At 38.4% G+C, this 22,831-nt stretch overlaps 1 protein-coding gene across 1 annotated transcript; it reads left to right on the plus strand.

Moving 5' to 3' along the window:
• The first annotated feature begins 333 nt into the window (after nucleotides 1-333).
• Nucleotides 334-22,523, plus strand: LOC123757510 (ribosomal protein S6 kinase beta-1). Its single transcript, XM_045741213.2, has 11 exons — nucleotides 334-596; nucleotides 5,422-5,462; nucleotides 8,108-8,234; nucleotides 8,989-9,123; nucleotides 12,283-12,416; nucleotides 13,000-13,147; nucleotides 15,120-15,254; nucleotides 15,746-15,862; nucleotides 17,711-17,842; nucleotides 18,518-18,625; nucleotides 20,206-22,523. Exons 1-11 carry the CDS (start codon nucleotides 504-506, stop codon nucleotides 20,521-20,523), a joined length of 1,488 nt encoding a protein of 495 aa, XP_045597169.1. The 5' UTR covers nucleotides 334-503; the 3' UTR covers nucleotides 20,524-22,523.
• Nucleotides 22,524-22,831: the final 308 nt, after the last annotated feature.

Consider the following 22,831-nt stretch of genomic DNA (forward strand, 5'->3'; position numbering starts at 1 on the left):
TGAGAGTGAGAGTGAGAGTGAGAGTGAGAGTGAGAGTGAGAGTGAGAGTGAGAGTGAGAGTGAGAAAGGGAGATATCTATATGTAGTTTAGAGTGACCCCAGTGACACTTCCTTCAAGATGTAATTCCCCCAACCCTCAACCCAAGAACCTATACACCACCACCACCCACCTGCGGGCTATTCACGCCCGTGCCACCTCTCGCGGAGGAGGCTTTACATAGCTCGCAATAGACGATGATGATGATGATGATGAGTATGATGATGAATAAGCCATGTGTGTGGAGTTTTGCGGTGCGTGTCATGGTCCCAAGCACCCACTCCCTGTGTGTGAGTGTGACACAGTCAGTCCTCTACCACACCCGGTGCGCCACGCTACGGCCCGCTACACACCCCCCCCTCTCTCTCTCTCTCACTCGCTCCTCTCACACACACTCACACACACACTCTCTCTTGACCACTTTATCGCCGGGAAATAAAGTGAAAGTGGACGGCAGACTCCGAAAATGGCGGCGCCGGGCCTGTTTGATCTGGAGCTACAGGAGGAGGACGCCATAGAGTGTGACCAATCCGACGATGATGCTATTGAGGTGGAGGAGGTTAGTCATATTTTGTGTGGCTCTGGTGATGAATACTTGACTTATTAACACACTCGTAAGTAGCTTTTAATTGGAGGTGTCAACAATGAGACGGGGTGACTATTTTAATTTTGTTTATTTGGAGGTCAAAAGAGGTTTCAGGTTTGTCTTTCGGGTTGAGCTGCTTCCCAGCTGTGGCTTGATTTATGATGCTTTTAAGGGTTAATGTGAACTATATAAGGTCAGGGGTTCGTTAAAAAAGGGGGGAAGAACAAAAGTGTATTGGTCAAGAACAATTTTTTGTTGATTTTCTTGAGGCAAGTTGGCGAAACTTCTTATTAGGGAAGGACTGAATATTACACAAGCTTGTATGTGAAGGTCAGTGATGGTATCCTCATTATTTTGGTATGCAGCTGTAATATTATCTCAATTGTCTTGGTGACTCTACAGCTGTTCAGATAGTGTATATATATATATTTTTTCATGTAATTTCTGCCAATCTTGTTTGGTTAAGGCCACAGGGAAAGATTACCTGTAATGCGTGTACAGTAGTGAACTTTGGGTGGGTTCTGACAATACTGTAATACTGTGATGTTTTAATATTTTGTAATGAAAAGTACAGTACTTGAGAAATCATTTCTTGAGCAAGGCTTAAGGGATACCACAAACAGCAAATCACCACAAGTGTTTTGGGGAAAACACTTTGCGTAATAGTGGCTTCATTAGTATGTGTGACTCCTGTCGTACATTAGTCTTTTTAACACATATTCTTTTGAATAAACATGATTGATTGATGTTAGGGTTTCCCATTATTAAGAGGAATGAATAAAAGTCATATTGTTCACACAAAATTGTTTGCTAATGGATTTTAAAACCTACCTAGCCGTACCCAATCCATCCTAACTGAACCAAACACAGCCTGACCCAATGACACAGAAAACCTCAACAGTTGCGTAAATAGGCGCTGCCTCGTAAATAGGAGGGCCAATAGCCCTTCTGCAGTTACCTTCATTCTTACGTTCTTATCTCCTGGATACCTGTTATCTACTAACATTTCCTTGCATCAGGTGCAACGAAGTGTGCCTAAACATCTGTTCCAGTATAAACTGGCAGCCTGTCCACTGACATGGTGAATTATCTTTCCCTGTTTGGGATTCAAACATGGGGTCCAGTTGATTGTGAACCAATTTTGTTTAAAAAGCTATCTTTAAAATTGCATGTACTATATGGTATATTGCATATATTGCTGTGTAGCACGTAAATGTATGAGGGATGAATGTGTTATTTGTTATGGCTGTTTAGCTTGTCGTTTCTATGTTGAATATTTATGTAGGCAACTCCTTTACATGTACACCAGACAGTACATTAGTGTTTTACCTCTTGAGCCTATATCAAACTAGCTCAATACCTCATTGGCTCTTGTCTAAAAGAATTGGGTTAAAAAGGAGCACCCCTCCCCATCTTATGTTGAATCATACTTGTTTGTCGGTGCTCTTTAACAAACCTGTGCCAACAAAAACAAGAAATTTCAGTATTGTGTTAGGTGTGATATGCCATTGACATGACATGGTTGCATCCAGACATAATTTGGGATACTTCTGATCAAAATAGTCAGTGCCCCATGGGTCTATGTCCAAATGGAACAGTACTCCATTGGTGGTTATTTAAATGGCAGTTTCCCTTATGGGTCTGTTTACTGTGTGTTCACAATCCTTGCATTTGGTAAGAGTTTCATAAGTTCAGGGACAAAAACAAAATATATATATCTTTAGATCCCCATGACAAAACACAAGACTGCAAATCACTGCAATGCTCCAAACATTTTTATTTAATTTTTTTTTACACCCAGGAAAAGTTTCAGTGGATTGTTTGGGAGTATGGCCAAATTGTACACGTGCATTTTAACAAGTTTTCTAATTATTAAAATTGTAGACATCTTTAAGGTTAGGATATGTTAGGTTGGGTAGGGGTAATGCCAGATCCTAATTTAAACATTCTCCTTCCATAATGAACATGTCCTATGCTCATGGGGTCCCCTGGGCAAGTGCCCATGGAGCCCATGAGTAAGATGGCTCTGTTTGATATACAGTTACATAAGCACTGATTTTTTTTAATGATCCAGCCATTTGTAATGATAACTTTTGCCTTCCTTATCAAAGTGTGAAAGGACCATGCAAGGCAGCTCCTATTGATTCTCAAACAAATTCATTCATTCTTCCAACCTGCCATCTGCTTACCCATTTGCCCAACCTGCCATCTGCTTATCCACCCATCCAACCTACCATCTGCTTATCCACCCATCCAACCTACCATCTGCTTATCCACCCATCCAACCTACCATCTGCCTATCCACCCATCTATCCTGCTATCTGCTTATCCTGCCATCTGCTTATCCTTCCATCCACCCTGCCATCTGCCTATCCATCCATCCAACCTGCCATCTGCCTATCCATCCATCCAACCTGCCATCTGCTTATCCATCCATCCTTCACCCTGCCCATCTACTTACCCATCCAACCTCCACCCTTTCTATGTATAAAGTTATAATTAAGTGTTGCTAATTTACTATATCAGTGTTTACAAACTCAGATCATAAAGTATTATGTCTTAAGTTGTGACATCATAAACCAATGTTAAGGAACAGTCTTGAAGTATTGGTCTTTCTGTGATACTAGTACTGTACTGTATCGTTTTCCCAGATGTTGGTGTCGATTAATTCTCGACCTAATGGTCAGATTGTAAGCAGGTATCTAATTAGGACTTTGATACAGATTAGTGAAGTCTGGCATCTTGAATACTCACCTGTCCTCCTTCCAAGTCAACAGTATCTTTCCTGTAATCTAATCTTTTCCTCTCCCTTCCTACTCCTCTCCCTGCCACCACTTACCATCCTTGCCACCATCATCCATTGTTTTGTTCTATTTTGTGTTAATAAATATAACATCTTATTAGTTTTCCCCCTAGTTATGCCCTTTTGATCATGTGAACCCAAAGTCTCTTTATACAGAATGTAAATTGAGCTATTGTAATCTCTTTATGAAAATTTAGCTTCTGAGATTCACATTGTCAACCTATCTGATCTTGTTGAAGTGAATTTGTTAATTCCATAGTATGGTGACCAAAATTTAACTGTGTAATCTAAATTGGACCTAAGGAGCATGATAAAGCTGAAAAATGCCATTCGTTGTTTTATTGGTAATGCTGCTAGAAATAAATTCCAGTGCTGTATCCTATTTGTCTTTTTCCAAACAGTTAGGCATTAATTTTGGCTCCCTGAAGCCATCTTGCCGAGGATGGCTCGCCATGACTTGGTCACGTCAGTTGCAGGAATCATGTTTAGCCTTTTGGAGTTAGAACTTTGGCCTGTCATGTGCAGAGAACAGCAGATTATTATCATCACCCTCATTAAGACAGCATCCAGAAAGACAGCACAGCTGTACAGACATCTGCAAGGTTCATAGAAAACTGTACATTGAAATGGCCAAACAACTTTGCAAACGATTCATTCCCAACAATTGGTACCTCGAAGCTAGCTCGGACCCCATTACTACTGTACTGATAGTTGCCACCAGGTGGCCTTGGAGCCCACAACCAGGTCAGTTGTCAGTTCTGTCACTGATGTGGTTGATTCCTATAATGCGCTCCCAGGTCACCATCCTTTGCAATGGTGGAGATAGGGTTGGGGTGTCATCTGCTGCTGCTGGTCAGGGCAGGTCCTTGGTGGAGTCAGATTCATTGGGTCTTGCGCTTCTTTCTATGGTTTCCTCATCTGCTCGTCTGTGCTATTTTGCATCACAGAAGGATGGCACAGGTTGGAGTTTGCGCTGACCCTTTTGTGGTGTACCCCCTTCAATGGTGCCATGAGGGGCATCTATGCCATTTTCATTGTGGAGGGGGGGTGGGGGTATGCTGGTCCCACAATTTGTGGAAAGAGAACTTCATAAATTCCTCAAAAAGGGTATCTGATCAACCAGGCCGATTCATACATCATACTGCGAGCAGTGGCCTCTAACTGCCTGATTTACTAGACCATCAACCAGGAGGTCTTGCCAGGGACTGGGATGCAGGGACATGATTCCTGGAACCTAAGGTGAACTGGAGTGCAAAAGGTGAACAAGTTAGTATGACCTTAAATGCAAAAATAAACTATAAGCAATGAATAAAAGCATAAAGATATACTGGTGTACTGAAGACAGCTACCATACCACCATGGCATCAGTCACACGACGTTGGCTGGAGGTGGACGACAGGTGAGAGACATGAAGATGATCCTAGAGCACTAAGGGAGAGACTGGCTCTCCAGGAGGCAGCGCCCTTTATATAGTCCGGCGGTAATGACTCATCCAGTGTCAACGCATGGTGGACATCTGGTCAACTAGCAAACTGCTCGTTGTGGCTGGCGGTGCCTTTGTGTTGAGCTGCACCACTGCCAGTTGAAGGCGGCTAACTGCTTGTTTGTGGGGGCAAACTAGCGGTTAGCAGAGGCGCCCGGCTTGCCTCTTAGTCATGCCAGGCCCTGGGGGGGGGGGGGGTATGGAGAGGTGGCAGGACTGATTACTTCTCTGGGCTGGTGTAGATGTAGACTTCCAGTACAGAGGCATTGAAGGTGAAGGGAAAAGGAAGTTCCACTGCTATGCAGGGGATTCACATGACATTGTATATACAGTAATGATAACTAATAGGTATTGAGGGCTACATAAAATAGTGATAATTAGAATAGTTGTCATCCCTGTCAGCACAAAAATGCATGACTTTAACGATAAACAAGCTAGTACAGTGCTGTATATACAGAATGTTACTTTTTAATATTAATAGTTGAATTTAAAAATAATTTGTTTTATTTCAGAGCCAGTATGAGCAGGGTCCGGACATAAATGCTATTCTTCAGTAAGTATGATAATTCTTAAGCGAATGTTTATATTTATAGTATGTACTGTACTCTAGTTTTAGTGATCTCAAAAACAAAAATACATTCACCATTTTAAAGCAGAAATTAGTTCAGTATTTGTTAAGATTGTGAAAGTGATGAAGCAGCATTACACACACTGTACAGTTTTTTTTTTAATGTTTATACATATTCAATACAGTACTGTATTTTAGTCTTGTCCGTATTATGAGTGTATTATCGATATTAATACCTGTATGGGTTTATCCATTATAAGAGTTGGTCTTACTGTTTCTATATTTAGATTATCTACGAAATAACTTTAGCCGATTGGCTAGAGGATTTCTTTAAATGAGATTCTTTATAAACAACCTTCTATATTCACTTTAGAGTTGAAAAGCAGTAATTTTTTTTTTAACACCGTAGAATAGATTGTACCGAAGGGGATTAGATTGTTCACCAAACTATCCATAACATTACAGGTATTGGTAAAGATTTATTAAGCTGATTGTGTTTTTGTATATAGAGTACATATATTAACATGCATTTTTTAAACTTAACACTTTCGCGCTTTCCGCAAAGGTCACTCAGCCAACCGAATGTGCGCGCAGCGTTTTTATCGCTTAAGCGTAAAAACAAAAATGTGTATACTCTTTTTACTCTTCTGACCTTAGTTCTCATGCTACGTATTTCATTTTGGTACCAACGTGTTCGCAATAAAATTCTCTAGAAGAATATCAGTAAAAAAAGTCACGAAACGTATAGGGATACCAGCACCAAATAAATAACTACGAAGATGACTCGCCGTGAGCGCCCATCAGCAACAAAATGTTTTTACTCTTGGGATTGTAATCACCTCCACACTTATTCTACAGCGTTAATTTTGGTATCAATGGACTCGCAATGAAATTCCCAACACGGTGATATGAATATAAGCGTAGAATAATGATGCGGCCCGCCCGCAAGAGTGTGGGAAGTTGTGAAATTGTTACCCGGTATCGGTGACGGGACGACGCACGGCGCTTTGAAAGTTTATACTTATTTCACTCTCATGACATTAATTTTCTATGTACGTCATTCATTTTTGTGTCAATGTGTTCGCAATAGAATGTTCTATGTGCCCATAGGTAAAAAATATCAACAAAGCGTAAGTTAGAATAGCGCCAAATATAAAACAACGCTGGAACATATCAGTGAGCGTCAAACACACACGAAATGTTTTTACTTTTGTTATGTTTGTCAAGTTTATACTTGTTGCACACAGTTATTTTTGGTTGTATATTGATCGGAATAAAATTCCCTAAACAGACATATGCATATAATACATGATATGGGGGAAGCATTACCAGTATAAACGGCTAAAGTCACCCACCTGCAACCCGTTTGGGACAAAATACCATTTGATCGAAGTTATCCACACCTTTCATGAACTTATTGTACCATGCAGCCTAGTGGTGAGAAAGAGAGCCTCATAGCGCGCAGTTTGAAACAAACCCAAAGTAAATCGGATAGAAATTGAATTTTATACAAATATTTTAAAAGAGGACTCAACTTTATGTCCACTATGCGTTAGCGTTAGACGAAACGGGACGCGCCGGCGCGTCCAGATAGCGCGAAAGTGTTAATATATTAGAACGTCATTTATTGTATATTCTCAAAATTCTTGCCATCTAAAATATTGACTGTATACCGATAGGTGTTGAAATGTTCCCACCCAATATCTGCAGCATTCACGATGTTTAGAGATTTTGGACAGTTTACACAGGATTATTTATAAGCATTTATCTCAGACACTTTACCAGGTAGAGCTATAATACAGACGGGTAAAGTAGCCAATATATATTTATATCTATCTATCCTATGATGTATTTCAAATGATTCTACCTACTTAACACTAAATGCCTAATTTTACCCAAATATAGAACCAAAAACTATAAGCCATCCTCACATTTCCCTACTGCGTGAAGTTTTTTTTTTTCATTTTGTTAAGTTGCAAAGTAAACCTTTTACATAGGAAAATGTCATTTTGTGTTTATACATTATTCCAGCACAGTACCTTTATGATTAGCCGATGGAGGACAATGTGGCATGGCTCATGCAAAAGGAAATGAACTGCTTACAAGAGAGGTGTCATTTGGCACAGCAAGGTAGTGGCTCTAATCATTCTGGCAATGAGGGACCAAGGGGGAATGAGTGTGTGTGTCTGTGTGACTAGATCAACACTCAAAAATGTCACTCTTCAGAATGGGAGTTGCCTAAAAAGAGAATTTACCACTCCCCCTCGTCAAGAAGAAACTTGAGCAGCCCAGTAAAAATTAGTATCATAATTTGTTTCACGTATGCAAACAGCATTACAAATAAAGGGGTAAAGCTGCAATAACAGATGACAGAACTTACTGCTGTTCAGATTTTTTAGGCATGCTAGCCTGATGTTAAATCACACCACAGTAATAAAAAGCCGAACCTTGAAAGAAAATGCACTCATCGCAGCACACTCATGACAGAGCAATGATTTTCTTAACCAAAGGTAAAGTAAAGAGTTAATCAGCACAGTAAAAACACATTGATTATATACTCCTCCCTGCTGTCTGAATGCCTTTCTAAAGAAAAAATCTAAATATCAAATTAAGTGTTATTTTTGTTTCAGGTCTGAAGGTATTGAAACCTTGCAACTGTCTGACAGCACTGTGAACCCTGGGACGGAAAAAGTACGCCCCTCAGACTTTCAACTCTTGAAGGTTCTTGGCAAAGGCGGCTATGGAAAAGTATTTCAGGTATAGCATCATAATCATTATAAACAGTTTTTTTGTTATTGTCATTATCAGTAAATATCAAGCAAGCAGTTTTCGAACACACCCTTAGAATATTTCCTATTGATATTGTCTTGTACTGTGTCCATCTGAACCTTTGATGTGTTTTAAAGCATTTAGCTGATAGACAAGTACAGTGATGGACAGTATAAGTAGGCTTCTGCAGAAGGCCTGTTGCATAACATAATAGATGTAGGATCCTTTGATTATTTCAAGCGTAGGTTAGACATATATATGAATGAGATTGGGTGGATATAACTAGGAGCTGCCTCGTATGAACAGGGAAGATCAAGGTAAAAACATAATACCATTAACACTCTCCTTAGAAACTTCTTCCACCCAGACTTGTCACTTTTAACAAGACCATAAGAATGAAGGTAACTGCAGAAGTCCCGTTGGCCCGTACGAGGCAGCTCCTATATATATCCACCCAATCTCATTCATATATATATGTTTAACCTATGCTTGAAACAATCAAGGGATCCAACTTCTATTATGTTACGCAGAAATTGGTTCAACAAATCAATAACCCTGTTACCGAACCAGTAATTTATCCAGGTCTTTCTTAAATCTAAAATTATCCAATTTATACCCATTGTTTCGTGTTCTAATGTCCTTGTCCTTTAGTTGAACATATATTGATAAATTTTAGTACAATGCTGATTACTGAAGATAGTTTAAATTAGAGGTAATTTTGTTTAATGTGTTTATTTTTTAGGTCAGAAAAACGACCGGTGGCAAAGGAGGAGGAAAAATATTTGCCATGAAGGTTTTGAAAAAGGCAACAATTGTGCGCAATCAAAAAGACACTGCTCACACCAAGGCAGAGAGAAATATCCTCGAGGCCGTCAAGGTAAGACACCCACTCTCTGACCTGTTGTTCCGATATCTAAATTTTCAGTATTGTATGTTTGCTCGTTCCTAAGGGATAGTTAAAAGTTCACTTGTCCAACTCATTAGCTGGTTTATCACTGCCCTTCACTCTTGGGCATCCATAAACATGTTGCCTTAGAAAATTTATCATTGCTGCTTCCAATAGTTTATCTTTTCATGTACTGTATCTGTGACCTATGGAGATTCTTCTTTTCATTGTTTGACTTGCAATGGGTGAAGTCACTCATGATTAAAAGATGTACTCTTCTCCTGCTTTCATTGGTTGTGGCTTTCTATTCTGATTGATTCTATTTCTATTTCTGATTCTGATTACATTGTTACATTACCTTGAGGTAATTTTGATGATTTTGGGGTTTAGCATCCCCGTGGCCCAGTTCTCGACCAGGCCTCCTTTTTGTTACACACCCCCTGGAAGCAGCCTGTAGCAGCTGTCTGACTCCCAGGTACCTATTTACTTCTAGATAATGGGAGGCATCAGGGTGAAAGAAACTCTGCCCATTTGTTTCTGCCTCCACCGGGGATCTCAGGATTACGAATCCGAAGCGCTGTCAAGCTCCTGTTTGGGTCTCGTTATTTTGCAAATGGTTGCATATTGCTGCCACTTAATTTGACCTCTCCCATTGTTATAGTAGCTGGTATGTTGTCATTCAACCATTCACAACTTAGGATTACTTTGTTGACCAGACCACACACTAGAAGGTGAAGGGACAACGACGTTTCGGTCCGTCCTGGACCGAAACGGTCCAGGATTTTAGTCCAACGAAACGGTCCAGGTAAATTTAGTGCCTTACTTTTTACATTTGTGCCCTCTGTATTTTTCTATACCTTATGGATTCATTGCAATTATGCCCAATTCATTGCAACTGGACATGCAGTGTTTCTTAACCCTCGCACTGTGAAACACGGCTGGGGTTGACCTCTCTATCTATGCTTAACCTGCGCGACTTGGCCTTTGAAATTTGAAAGTACTGTGGCAGATTTAAAAGTCCCGCTTGTATATTGGGCTCGTATCTGCTTCCCCAGGCCTTCAATAAACAGATGCCATCTTGGAAAGATATCGTGGGCACCCTCCTGGGTGAGAGCGCCTCAGTACTAAGAGGGCAACCATGAGCAGTGCATGCAACAAGTGCCAACAGCATCACTTAATGAAGAAATAAATAAGTAACTGCAATAATTTACTGATGATAGTATCATAAAAGATTCTGACAAGAACTATGTACAAGGCTCGGATATCCATGAACCCATTGCTGGTTACAAATGTTCACAGCACAGCTGCAGTCTTGTGCGTCTATGCTTCATAAAATAGGATCTCATGGTCCTTTAGAAAATAAACTTGTGGAAAATTGTTCATATTCAGGATTTAGTGACCAGGATTCTGATTATTGCAATGTTGTGGCAAGAGTTGGCAATGTACATAGTATGTTAGGAGGCACTTTGAAGGGTCAGGTGCTGTTGGCAACTGATTAGCATGTTGCACTATGCTGTGTTTGGATTATGAGATTACCACACCCATCAGAATGGCTTAATTGTTCATTTTGTTGAATGCAGACAATTATGTATAGTGTGTGTGTGTGTGTGTACAGTGTAATAATAGCAAAAACCGCACATTTTAATTATGAGACGAATATATCTGTGGGTGCATGTGTTCTACATGTTCTGTGATACAGATAACATTAACAGCTCATTGCATCATTGCACTTGGAAAAAACCCTTGGTAAATAGAGTAAAAATTCAAAGAAAATATAATGTGTTCAATGCTTGCAGTTTCAACTTCGTGTGAAACATGTGGGGCAAGACTGAACTCTGGTAATTGGTTACAAGATTATTACACTTGCCAAAACTGCTTAGAGGTTCATCATGGTATATGAAAATGTACATAGCACAGCAGCAAAAGCAGTATGTGTTATTGTTCTAAACATATATGGTAATATAGTGTGCATCTTAGTGACAAATATATTTGAGCATTCCATTGTCCACAGATTTACATAAATTTCTCAAATGCATACTACTGAATAATAATACTACTAAAAACCAGAGAAAAACAAATCAGAGACATTAAAATAAATATGGAAAAATAACTTCTGCAACTCCTGCCCCACGTCAGGCCCGGGGGGGATTGCTCTATGAACACACTTGAATCGTGACGTCATCGTGAGATTTCCAGGCTTCACCACTCCCAAAGTAAGTCGTATACAATTTGTTATTTTTCCCATGATTCAGGAACATATTTTAACAGTATTAGAAGGAATGTGTTTTTCTCGCACATCAGGGCATTCTCACTAAACAGCCACAGCCCAAGGGTTAAGGATTGGGTAGTGATTTATCATTTGAAAGTATCAAGCCAGCAGAAGTATGAAATGGCCTTGCTTCGTGTCTTGTATATCTACTATCATACTTTGTGTATGAGAGTTACCATATTTAACCTACAATCTGTTATCAGTGAGGAGAGATGAGGAAGCAAAGATATACAGTCAGCCACGTGCTTTACGAACGCCTTTTTTTCTGAAAAGGCTTGTTATCTAATTTGGGTTTGTCCGGATAAAAAAGTTCAGATAACTAGTGGGGCAGGCAGTCTGAATAAAAATGTACAATTAAGATGGAACTAGTTTGCCCAGTGACCATATACAGTGCCACATGTACAGTGTTCACACACTAATGGATGCCTCAAAAGCTTTAATTAGGTACATTAGAGTACATGGTGTAAGGCAATTTGCTGAGGTTACTTGACCACCATTAATTTCCACTTCAATCAACCCATCCACCACCTTTTCTTTCTAAATAACAATGCTTTGTCAACTATAATCTTCCCAAGTTAACAAGCAGATCAGAACTTCTCATATTGGTGAGTACAAACAAAACACTGTTGAATTTCTGCAACAAAATTGTCAATTTTTTTCCCTAGCTTTTCAGGATGACGAACTACTTTTCTGAACATAACAGGTTATCCATTCAGTCTCAGTCCTAATGGGTTTGGAAAGTACTTGGTTGGCTAAGCTGTATTGTAATTTGGGTAATTTAAAAAACACTTCATTTTCTTCTCGGTCATTGCTGATTTCTTTACCCACCTTATGTATGTCATTAATAATTTGTTTAATTTGTTTTCTCCCTGGCAAATCAGCATCCATTTATTGTGGATCTCGTGTATGCCTTTCAAACTGGCGGAAAATTGTACCTGATTTTGGAATACTTGTCTGGCGGAGAGCTCTTCATGCACCTGGAGAGAGAAGGAATCTTTATGGAAGATACTGCTTGGTAAATATACAAAAACTGTCTGTTTAGTTTCAGTGCTAGAGCTTGGAAGTTAGGTTAATTGAAGTTAGTAGTGTGTACCCTACAGATTCTTTTCCCCACTAAAGGGTTGCCATTTTAGGAGCAATTCTTCCTTGTTCATTAATAAGAAGACACATGGACAGTAAGTAAGGAGAAAATAGCAGTGTTCCATCATCAGGTGAAAACTTCGTATAGGATGTAAAATGAATGAGCAGCTGTGCAGTATTGCATTCATAAATATCCTAACCTTTAGCTAGATTTTATGCTGTGTATTTTATACAATACCGTATATAAAATGAATATGCTGTGCAATATTGTACAGTATTCATAAATAGCCTAACCTTTAACAAAATTTATGCTATTTTTGCTGTATTTCACACATGATAAACATTGAATTGGCTGTGTAGGGCTGTATACATAAAGAACTTTATTCGCAAAGAATGTGTATTTTACGGTATATTAGGCATTTAAATTTTTTAGGCATCAAGTTAGGAGGTTAAGATCAGAAGGTGTAGATAGGATTTATGTATTTCTTTTCATGTCATTAATTTTATCTCCTGAACAGCTTCTACATATCTGAGATAATCTTGGCCCTTGAACATCTTCATTCTGAAGGAATTATCTACAGAGACCTGAAGCCAGAAAATATTCTCTTGGATTCATATGGACATGTCAAACTTACAGATTTTGGCCTTTGCAAAGAAAAAATCCAGGTACAGTTTCCATAATAAGTGATTAATTGCACTGCTTTGAATGACACGGTCTGATCTAACCAACATATTATGGTGATTTGTATATGAACTAGGTTCTATACCAGGGTTCTCAAACTTGGCTATGCATACTACCTGGTGCCCTTTTCTAATGGTTATGTTCTATTAGGTTATAGGTTGCTGAATTGATCAGATAGTGTTGTTCAACCGGAGTTGTACAGAACTCTGGATTCCGTAAGCCTTTCTTCAGAGTTTTGCAAGAAATACATAGCAAACAAAAAATAACAAATGTTAATCGCAATAGTTAAATAGAATTATTAAGAAATCTTTTTGAGGGTCTGGATACGGAGAAAATGTTTTAGGAGGTTCTGCCATAGTATAAAGGATGGAATCATTGAACTTGTCTAGTCATTAGTGCAACCTTGGAAAGCCTTTGGAGCAGTGTGTGTGTGTGGAACTAAACCTCACAATGCATGCGTCTGGGGTGACCCAGCATGCATAGATGCTCCAAAGATTTTTTTCTAGAAACATAACTGCACTAAAGCAATCTTGGAATGTATGATCACCAGCACAGCACCAGGATTCATGTATCCCAGTTTTGAGGACTCCTGTTTGTGATTAAAGGCTTGTATCATCAGGGTCCATTAATAGAGAACATTAGCCCCTCTTAATAAAGTGTAACTATTTACAAAATATGCTCTACATGGTTGCCATTACTTTGAAAACACATACAGTTGCAACTCTGCCACTCATGGCAAACTTGAGTTAACATCTCTGTTAGGTGTGAAAGTATACTTTGAATGAGTTGTGGGCTGATCAGTTGTGTGACATATATATGGAAACCCCTTTTCTCTGATTTTCTTGGCTTGTGTAATATTTGCCTAGATTTCTTCGATTCATAAACCCAGGTTGTTAATCATCACTGTATTGGGGTGTGCTCATTAACTGATGATTGAAAATTAATGAATTGTTTGTATGGTACTTTAATGTCTTCATGACTAAATTTGCCCCTATCTAAACATAGTCCAATGGAACCTTACCGGAATGGTTCAGAGTCGAATGGAAGTTTGATTGAAAATAAAGATTTTATTGAGATACTTGCCTAACAGTGACTACATAGAAGTGAAGTCTAGTGCATTATACCCTACCTACTAGCCTTGTTGAACATGTTGTATTATAATTACATTTTCCTGATAGTCATAAAGTCAATAAGATCAGATGTTGTGCAAAATAAGGAAAGTTCTAAATAAGCCGTTCATGGACCTGGATGAAAGACCTATACTGAAAATGTATTTATACAAATACATATTTAGAAATTTAGAAATGGTGAAATTTCCCTGAGGCTGGGCATAAAGAGCAAGACCCCATTTCCTGATAGTTACTGTTAGGTAAGCACCCACCACCACCACAAGGGTGATTATAATCATCAAACTGACAGAGAAATTTCATGTACAGTATTGCCAGTGGAATGTATCATGCCTGTTTTACTTATGGCCAGGGATAATATGCTTGTGAGGAATTAGACCATCTGATTGTTTGCACATCATACTTGTAAGGAATTACAAGTATGGTTGTATGATTTTCATGTTTATTAAATACAGGACAGTACTTCATTTGTGAGGATCACTCATTGCATGATTATGTACCACTGAAACAGTTTAATAATTTCAAATGTATCATGACGAACATTTTGGTAGAGGATAGGGATACAAACTCTAATTCTCTTGAAATATTTTGAGTGCTGAGGATCAATGTCCTACATGCTTGGTCTCTGACTAGGCCTTCTGGTTGGTGGTCTGGTCAATATGCCGTTAGAAAGGGCTACAATCCGATATCAGTTACACCCTGAGTACTTACATGAATTGGCTTGTGTAATGTACCGTGAGTTTGGGGTTGGGAACCATCTTAAGTTGTCCAGAGGCTATCCATTCTATATAAATTTCTCTGGTTGAGCTTTGTGCAATTTTTCTTTCAGGATGACTCTGTAACACATACTTTTTGTGGAACCATTGAATACATGGCACCCGAGATTCTCACACGCACAGGACATGGCAAAGCAGTAGACTGGTGGTCCCTGGGAGCTCTTATGTATGACATGCTAACAGGAGCGGTGAGTTTGTTCCAATAATTACTTTATTTAAACATATTTACCTATGTCTTTATAGAAGCTGTCCTGCTTTCAGAATTCCTGTTATTTGAAAAATCATATCATAAATTTTCAATTCAAACCACCATCCTTTGCCTTCCACATGTTTGTATGCCTCCAAGAAGCTGGATGTAGTTTGCCAGGCAGCTATGTATTCATCTAGTATTCACGTAGTTGTGCTTGTTCACCGATGCCTTAAGATTGTCATGGTGATCTAGCGGCACTAAGTGGCAGTATAGTCCTCTTATAGTCCACCTTGCCTTGGATTGTGCATACTGCGTGTAGAGTGATAATTTCATGAATTTTATGAATTTTATCTTGTTCATTATACAGATCTTAATGTGATTATAATGCCCTTAGCTTTCTGCTATTGGTGTTGCCTCCTTCATGAAGATGGGCAGTGTCATTGTTTTGTTTAAGGATTGTTTATCTAACTATTATATACCTTTCTGCAGCCACCATTCACAGCCGAGAATCGCAAGAAGACAATTGAGAAGATTTTAAAAGGCAAGTTGAACCTTCCACCATATTTGACCCCAGACGCACGTGATCTCATCCGAAAGTTGCTCAAGGTAACGCCCGAAGTGTCTCGTGTGTAGTTATGTTATGATGTGTGGGGAATATCTAATGCTCTTCCAGTGGCAGTGAATCCTTTTTTTGTTTGTGCTGCAAGACTAATCCTTAAGTGGGGTTTTGTAATTTTAAAATATATATAAGCCAAACTTATAATATATATAAATAATTTTAAATGTTTTATTAATAATCTGAATAATGCTACCCCTATTATCTGGATTAATCAGTTCCTCTGGGTGTTTGGGCTTCTGACATTCCAGATAAATGAAGAAAACTTTGTAACCAACTGTATGAAAACTGTCACGCTCAAAATGAAAACAAACCAACATTTATTTTGTAAAACAGGATCATTGATTTTCCCTAGCCTATAATGTTTCTTTGGGATGAAGATTTTATACACCACTATGTACCACTGTCACTATAAAACCAATATTTAACACTTAGACTGCCAGTAATTATTCAGTCTAAGGCTCAAAAAACTAACGGTATTACATTTTTCAAACCTGACTTATAGTTTTCTTCATCTAAAACTATATTTCTCAAGACTTTTTCTGTGAAATATTGTGGAATCTGATCCAATAGATATTTAAGGTGATATTGGTGTCATAACCATTTTCAGAATAATATTTCTGGCACCTCCACAGAGCCACACGATGACAAACTTTGAATTTGTTAAATATTGTTACTTTGTCGATCTTTGAACATGACTACTGTACGTATATAGGAAACCATTACGTTCACTTCTTCCAAATGCGTGTCATTCACCGCTGAATAGTAGCAAGCCTTCTCGGGTAATTGGGATGTGCCTCATTTACCTTTATCTGGTAAATTGGGGCAAGAACCAGATTTGTCTTTCCATTTGATCTGAGAATCTGTGAAATGGGGAACTGTGTAATGGGGTTCACACTTTTGCTGAAATCAGGGGGATTCCCTAGCTGTCAACTGGGAATTAACTAAATACAGTAGTATAAATATATGGTGCAATAGTTATTTATTTTTCATATGCTAACTTCTATCAACTCTTATTGAATCTTCTCATCTTAAGTTTTATAATTTTCAAAGCCTAGATCTCATTATATGTGGTATATGCAGATATTTATATTTATCTACCAACGTAGAAAATACTGAAGCCATGCCATGGGACTGAACCCCACATCCCTGGACTCTCCAGATGTACGCACTACGATCGATGATATCTTGTGAAACCTGGGTTGTGATACTAGAGGATACCTTTCAAACGCCATTTAACTCTGGTTGTGCACCGAGCGAGATACCCTTGGGCACATTATGGTTTAGAGGGTAGTGTGTGTGTGTGTAAGAAATACAGGGTCAGGTTCAATTTATTTGCATGGTCTCAATATTTTCTCATAGATTATATCAAAGTCTGGTGATTCGTACAGCTAACATTTCGTGCATTGCCAATTTAATATGGGCAACAAGAAACATGATTATTCAATTACAATTTGTAGTTCTTCTCACAGCTGAATTTTGGCTAAGCTTTCAAAACTTCAATGCCCCTTTTGTAAGATCAATGAAGAATTTTGCAGAGCTACATACTCAGTAGTTATGTAAAAAAAAAATGGATGTATGAATTTTTTCTTAAACAATTATACTTAGAAGATATAATGAATTTCATAGTAGTAGTAATTTTTAACTAACATGAATTGTCAGTTCATCTGCTTAGTTTGCTACTTCTAAATGGACGTCATTGGGTCTTTATAATTAACTGTACTATTGTCGTATAAATCCATGTTACTGCATTATTGTATTATAAATCCATGGTACTATATTACTGGATTATGAATTCATGGTATTCTACTTTCAATGTGATTCGACATTTACTACAGCGACAAGTTAGTCAACGGCTTGGCAGCGGACCCGATAATGGTGATCCAATCAAGAAACATCTATTCTTCAAGCAGATTAACTGGGAGGATGTAATACACCGCAAGTTAGAACCGCCATTTAAACCTGTTTTGGTATGTTTCTTTTCTGTTTTTCCTGCATGATTGCGTTTTTGACTTTACATGTACAGCAAATTTCCTTTCCATCTAAACCTGTCCAGTGGAAAGTTAGGTATGTTTATATAATGTAATGACTCTGTGGCGTCTAGTGTTAGGTGTCTATATAATCGAGAAAATTCACCAATCTACACATACAGTGTTGATAAATTTAAAAAAATGAATGTTTGATTTTAGTAAAATTATATTTGCATATATATCTATCTATCTCTATCTATCTCTATCTATCTATCTATCTTAAGATATGCACAAGTGTTTTATTATTCTTGTAAAACTAGTACTGATTATCAGGAGGGTTCGGAACCAGCCATTTGTTCGAGTGGAAATCCACTATATTTTAAATTCAGTAACATTATAAGCCACGTTTGTAGATGGTCGGTTTCCGTATCTGTATAGAAGCCATTACAGAATTATTATACAGTGTTTTCAAAACTTTAGTTGATAACAAAGCTAATAATTTTCCCCTAATTTTCCACTAGGGGAAAATATAGTGCATTGGTATGAGATGGTAAAAACGTGAAAATTGTGATATATTTAATTCAAAGTAAGAGAATACTGTATACCAAATGCATGTTGAAAGTAGATTTAATTGTAGGAAGGTTGGCACTTTTCTAATTTGCTAGTTAATTACAGAGTGGCGAGGACGATGTCAGTCAGTTTGACAGCAAGTTTACCAAACAAACACCAGTTGACTCCCCTGATGACAACATGCTGAGTGAAAGTGCTAACATGGTCTTTGAGGTACGTGTAAGAGCTCTCATGCATTGTAATTATACCCGCTCCCCATTACATGATTGGATACTTGTGTATGCATGTTGCTGGTACAATAGAAATTTTCAGTAAAATATGTCCACTTGTATGGTTATGAAAATAAACAATGTTGGCAATTCAAGGAGTGGTCCATACATGGGGACATCGGCAAGAAGACTGAGCTCTGTTGACATGGGCAGCTGGAGCTCCCAGTGTTGGCTTGCTGGAATTAGGAGGCTCCTACCTGTTGTCTACCTGTTGTTGGTTCTGGGCTTGATATCTGGCCAAGCCTCCAGGTTTGTGGTCTGGTCAACCAGGCTCTTAGATGTAGCTACTCAGTTTAACAAGAATCACAGGTCAGTTGATCAGGTTGCCTTTGGAGGTCTTGAACACCATGAGAGTTTGTCAAGTTATGCCTCTTGTGTGTGCCAGACACATGACAGGTCAGTTGACCAGACCACACACACTAGAAGGTGAAGGGACGACGACGTTTCGGTCCGTCCTGGACCATTCTCAAGTCGATGAATGTCATAACTTAACATTCTCATTCTCAATCGACTTGAGAATGGTCCAGGCCGGACCAAAACGTCGTCGTCCCTTCACCTTCTAGTGTGTGGTCTGGTCAACATACTTTAGCCACGTTATTGTAACTCATCGCCTGCATGACAGGTCAGTGAGTGATTCAAGGAGGAAAGTGCACACATACCCTGGAGGTGTACAGGTGGAACTAACATTAGAATTGCTTCACCACCAAAGGGTTTGTGAATCTCAAGGCCTTTATTGTCCCACTTTCTATAGCTTGTTTACTGGGTTGCCTTTTTGACTCCCTGTTTTCTGGTGGCAGTTCCTGGCTAGAGTGATTTACAATCCCCATTGCTCCTTGCACTATATAGAGGGGTCGGGTTTTGACCTTGGTGTCTGGTACGCTGATTTCAGACTCATTAGTAACTTGAATGACTTGAATTTGATGGAACTTGCCCTGGGCAAGCACCAAGCGAACCACCAGGACCCCAGAAGAGGCGTTTCATTACATTCGACGCTAGTTTTTGTAAAAACAAAAACAAAAAACAAACTGTATAGTGAGGATATAGTAACCACACCCCATATTTTAAATCATGGTAGCTAAAGCTAGAGCACCCTCATGTGTATAGTGAGGATGTATTAAAATTGCTTAGAAAGTTGGGCAGAAATAAAGCTGGGGAACCAGATGGAGGTTTACCTTGGATACTGAGAATACTCTAACAAGCTTAGTGACCCACTGCAGATAATTTGCCAGAAATTGTTGCAAAAATGGGAAGCCATATAGTTCTCTTCATGAAAATGGATGGACTTTGCTTAAGATAGTAGTGGAGTGGTATTGCTCAGAAAAAAAAGGTTGAAGACATGCATTCAATAAAAAAAGTAAAGCATGGTAATTAGTGGGGGAAAATCACATTATTTTCTTTAGCAAAGTAGTTCCTCAGTGTCTGATCAGTTTTTTTGTGCACGTTTATATTTGTGCATTTTCATATTTGTGTACGACTAATTTCTTTGTATGGAATATGAGGTTGTAAAGCTCAGTTTTTTCCCAGGGATTTACTTACGTCGCACCATCTGTATTAGAGGAAATGACACGTCCAAGTGTCGTAAAAGCACGGTCTCCACGCAAACCATATACGCCGAACTCCGGTGGCCCATTCTCCCCCCGAGCCTTGCAGAACCCCTTCAACTTCGCCAACGGTGCTGATAGCTCATCATCATCATCTGGTCATTACGAACAGATGGACACTAGTAATTCAATTCCTTCAGCAACTCACAATCAACAACATCAGCATCAACACAGCCATCACCATACTCATCGTCAACATCAACAGCAACAACAACAGTCATCGTGGAACTGGAAGCATTAACCCCATGGCATTTAGGAGATCATTCTTGGTAGTTCCCTTCCATACTGCTTTTATTTTACCCGTTCATAGCGTTTTGCTTGAACTGCATCAGTTTCATGCAGACACATCCCTTGCCTCCTGTTCTCAGGTGCTTTTAAGAAGAGTTAATATGTTGGATGTTGAACACCTTCAGTATATCATTCTTTGGTCAAGTTTTATGCAAGAAGCTTGTAAGAGTACTGTATAGACCTAGACATTTTCTCTTGATTAACAGTTGCTGGGAAGCGTTTGCGAGGTGATAAGGATGAATGTCTGGCAGTATCATGTAGCATGAAAAGGTCTTCTTAAGATTTGAATGCCCATATTTTACGTATTTTTGTTCAGGTTATATACCAGTAATATAAGTGACGGTGCGTAACTGAGCGTAAATAGTTATTGCCACCATCAGTATTTATCATAGCATCATTTATAGTTTGTGAACATTTGACTATTTCATGTACTGGGCCTTACACATACTCTTAAGATAGCCTATACACAGTGAATTATGTTATTCGCATGAGGGTGCAATGAAGTTCCTTTTCACAATCACTTGTATGTCATACAAGATTGATTCTTCATTAGAAAGCTTCTTAAACTAACATGGTCTGATTTCATTCTTTCTAATGTCTCAAACTCTTACATAGAGCTCTCATCTTTTCAGCCTAGATCTCTTCATAATATCCCCAATGCTTTGAGTCACAAGATGCAGATGAAATTGCTGCTAGGCCCAGTCTGATCATTGTGTTTGTGCTGCATTTTTACGCTGATGGCAGATGACGTCTTTGCGTATATTTGTTGTCGAGTCGGGTGTGAAGATAGTGAGTATCGCCATTTTCTTTGGAGCATGGTTTATAAAAAATTTAAAAATTTTGGGAAAATATGGTTTTGATAATTACTTAATTGGGAACATGGTTTTAAACAATTATTGACATTTCCCTTGAAATATAGTTTATGATGACTTCAAGGCACTGAAGATGAGCTGTGCTTTTTCCCCTTACCTGACTAAGTAGAACATAATATATCCATTAAAACACGTTTATATATACTGTACATATGGAAACTATTCATTTATGCAATTAGTTTCATATATAACAGTTCATAGATATGGATTTGTCACAGAAAATAAATGCCTATAATTTTTCATTAATTGTGCCATTTATTAATTTTTTGTTGTAATTGGACATGATATAATTGACTGTGTGTGTTTCACAGCTATCATTCTGGCATGCCTTAAGTAGGCGGAGCACCTAGTCTCCTGCCGGTGTTGTTGTTGAATGAGATTGTAGACAAATACATTGTAAAAATATAGATGGCTGATGGAGGCTGTATCGCATGAAGGTGTGTATGAAATGCAAGAAATAAATTGCAATTATTGATTAATCATAGTAGTTTGCAACTTCAGGTTTGTACAAAGGAATTAGTTATTGAGTTGGAATGGATGACTGTTATTAATATGTTTTTCCCTGTTGCTTATGTTATTTGCATTCCTAATGCAGCCAAATTACTGCATTTCTTTTTTTCAGCTAATTGCAATTTGTTATTTAATCTGAAAAAGAAATTAAGGAGAAATGACCATGTTTTGCATTTTACTGTAGAAACCAGCAAGTTGCTTGGGTTTATTTATTACCGATGTGTGTAGATATATCTGTATATAAATCATGTGGTTGATACTGTACCGTAGCATCTGTTTTTTTTCCTTTTTTTTTTTCTTTTTTTTTAATATTTACTGTGATGACGGTGGGTGTCCTTCGTGATGGTGTCAAGGCACAAGTTTCTGAACCCTTGGGGCTGCTAGTTTACTTTGTAACTCTTTAACCCCCCTTCTGAAGAAACTGATTACAAAATTTTTAATCTTGCAAAGTGAGATTGAAATCTTTGACATTTTTTATTATTTTTTTTTGAATATTATATTAGAAGAATTTATTTATGAATATAATTGATAGTTTCTAAAGCGGTGGAGTTTTCAGTGACTTTGTCAATTCCTTTATCATATGGGTTCATTTGGAATTAGTGTGTAGAAAGAGCACTTTTATTAGCCCAAGTTTACTAGTTCTTCCAAAGCATGATGTGAGCAGCACGATGTGATGAATGTATGTGGAGGTGGCGATGTGTTGCTCAAGTGAGCGTTTGGTAGATGCTGCTTCTTTAGAGTCGCCGTTGAGCACAATATGGAATCCAAACTTGACATGGCTTCTTGCGAGTTGCCTTTGAGCACGATGTGGAATCCAAAATTGACCTTGCTTCCTGCGAGTTGCCATGTGCATGATGTGGACTCCAAAATTTGAGTCTA

Source organism: Procambarus clarkii, chromosome 19 (assembly GCF_040958095.1).
Source record: "Procambarus clarkii isolate CNS0578487 chromosome 19, FALCON_Pclarkii_2.0, whole genome shotgun sequence".
NCBI classification, from domain to species: Eukaryota; Metazoa; Arthropoda; class Malacostraca; order Decapoda; family Cambaridae; genus Procambarus; species Procambarus clarkii.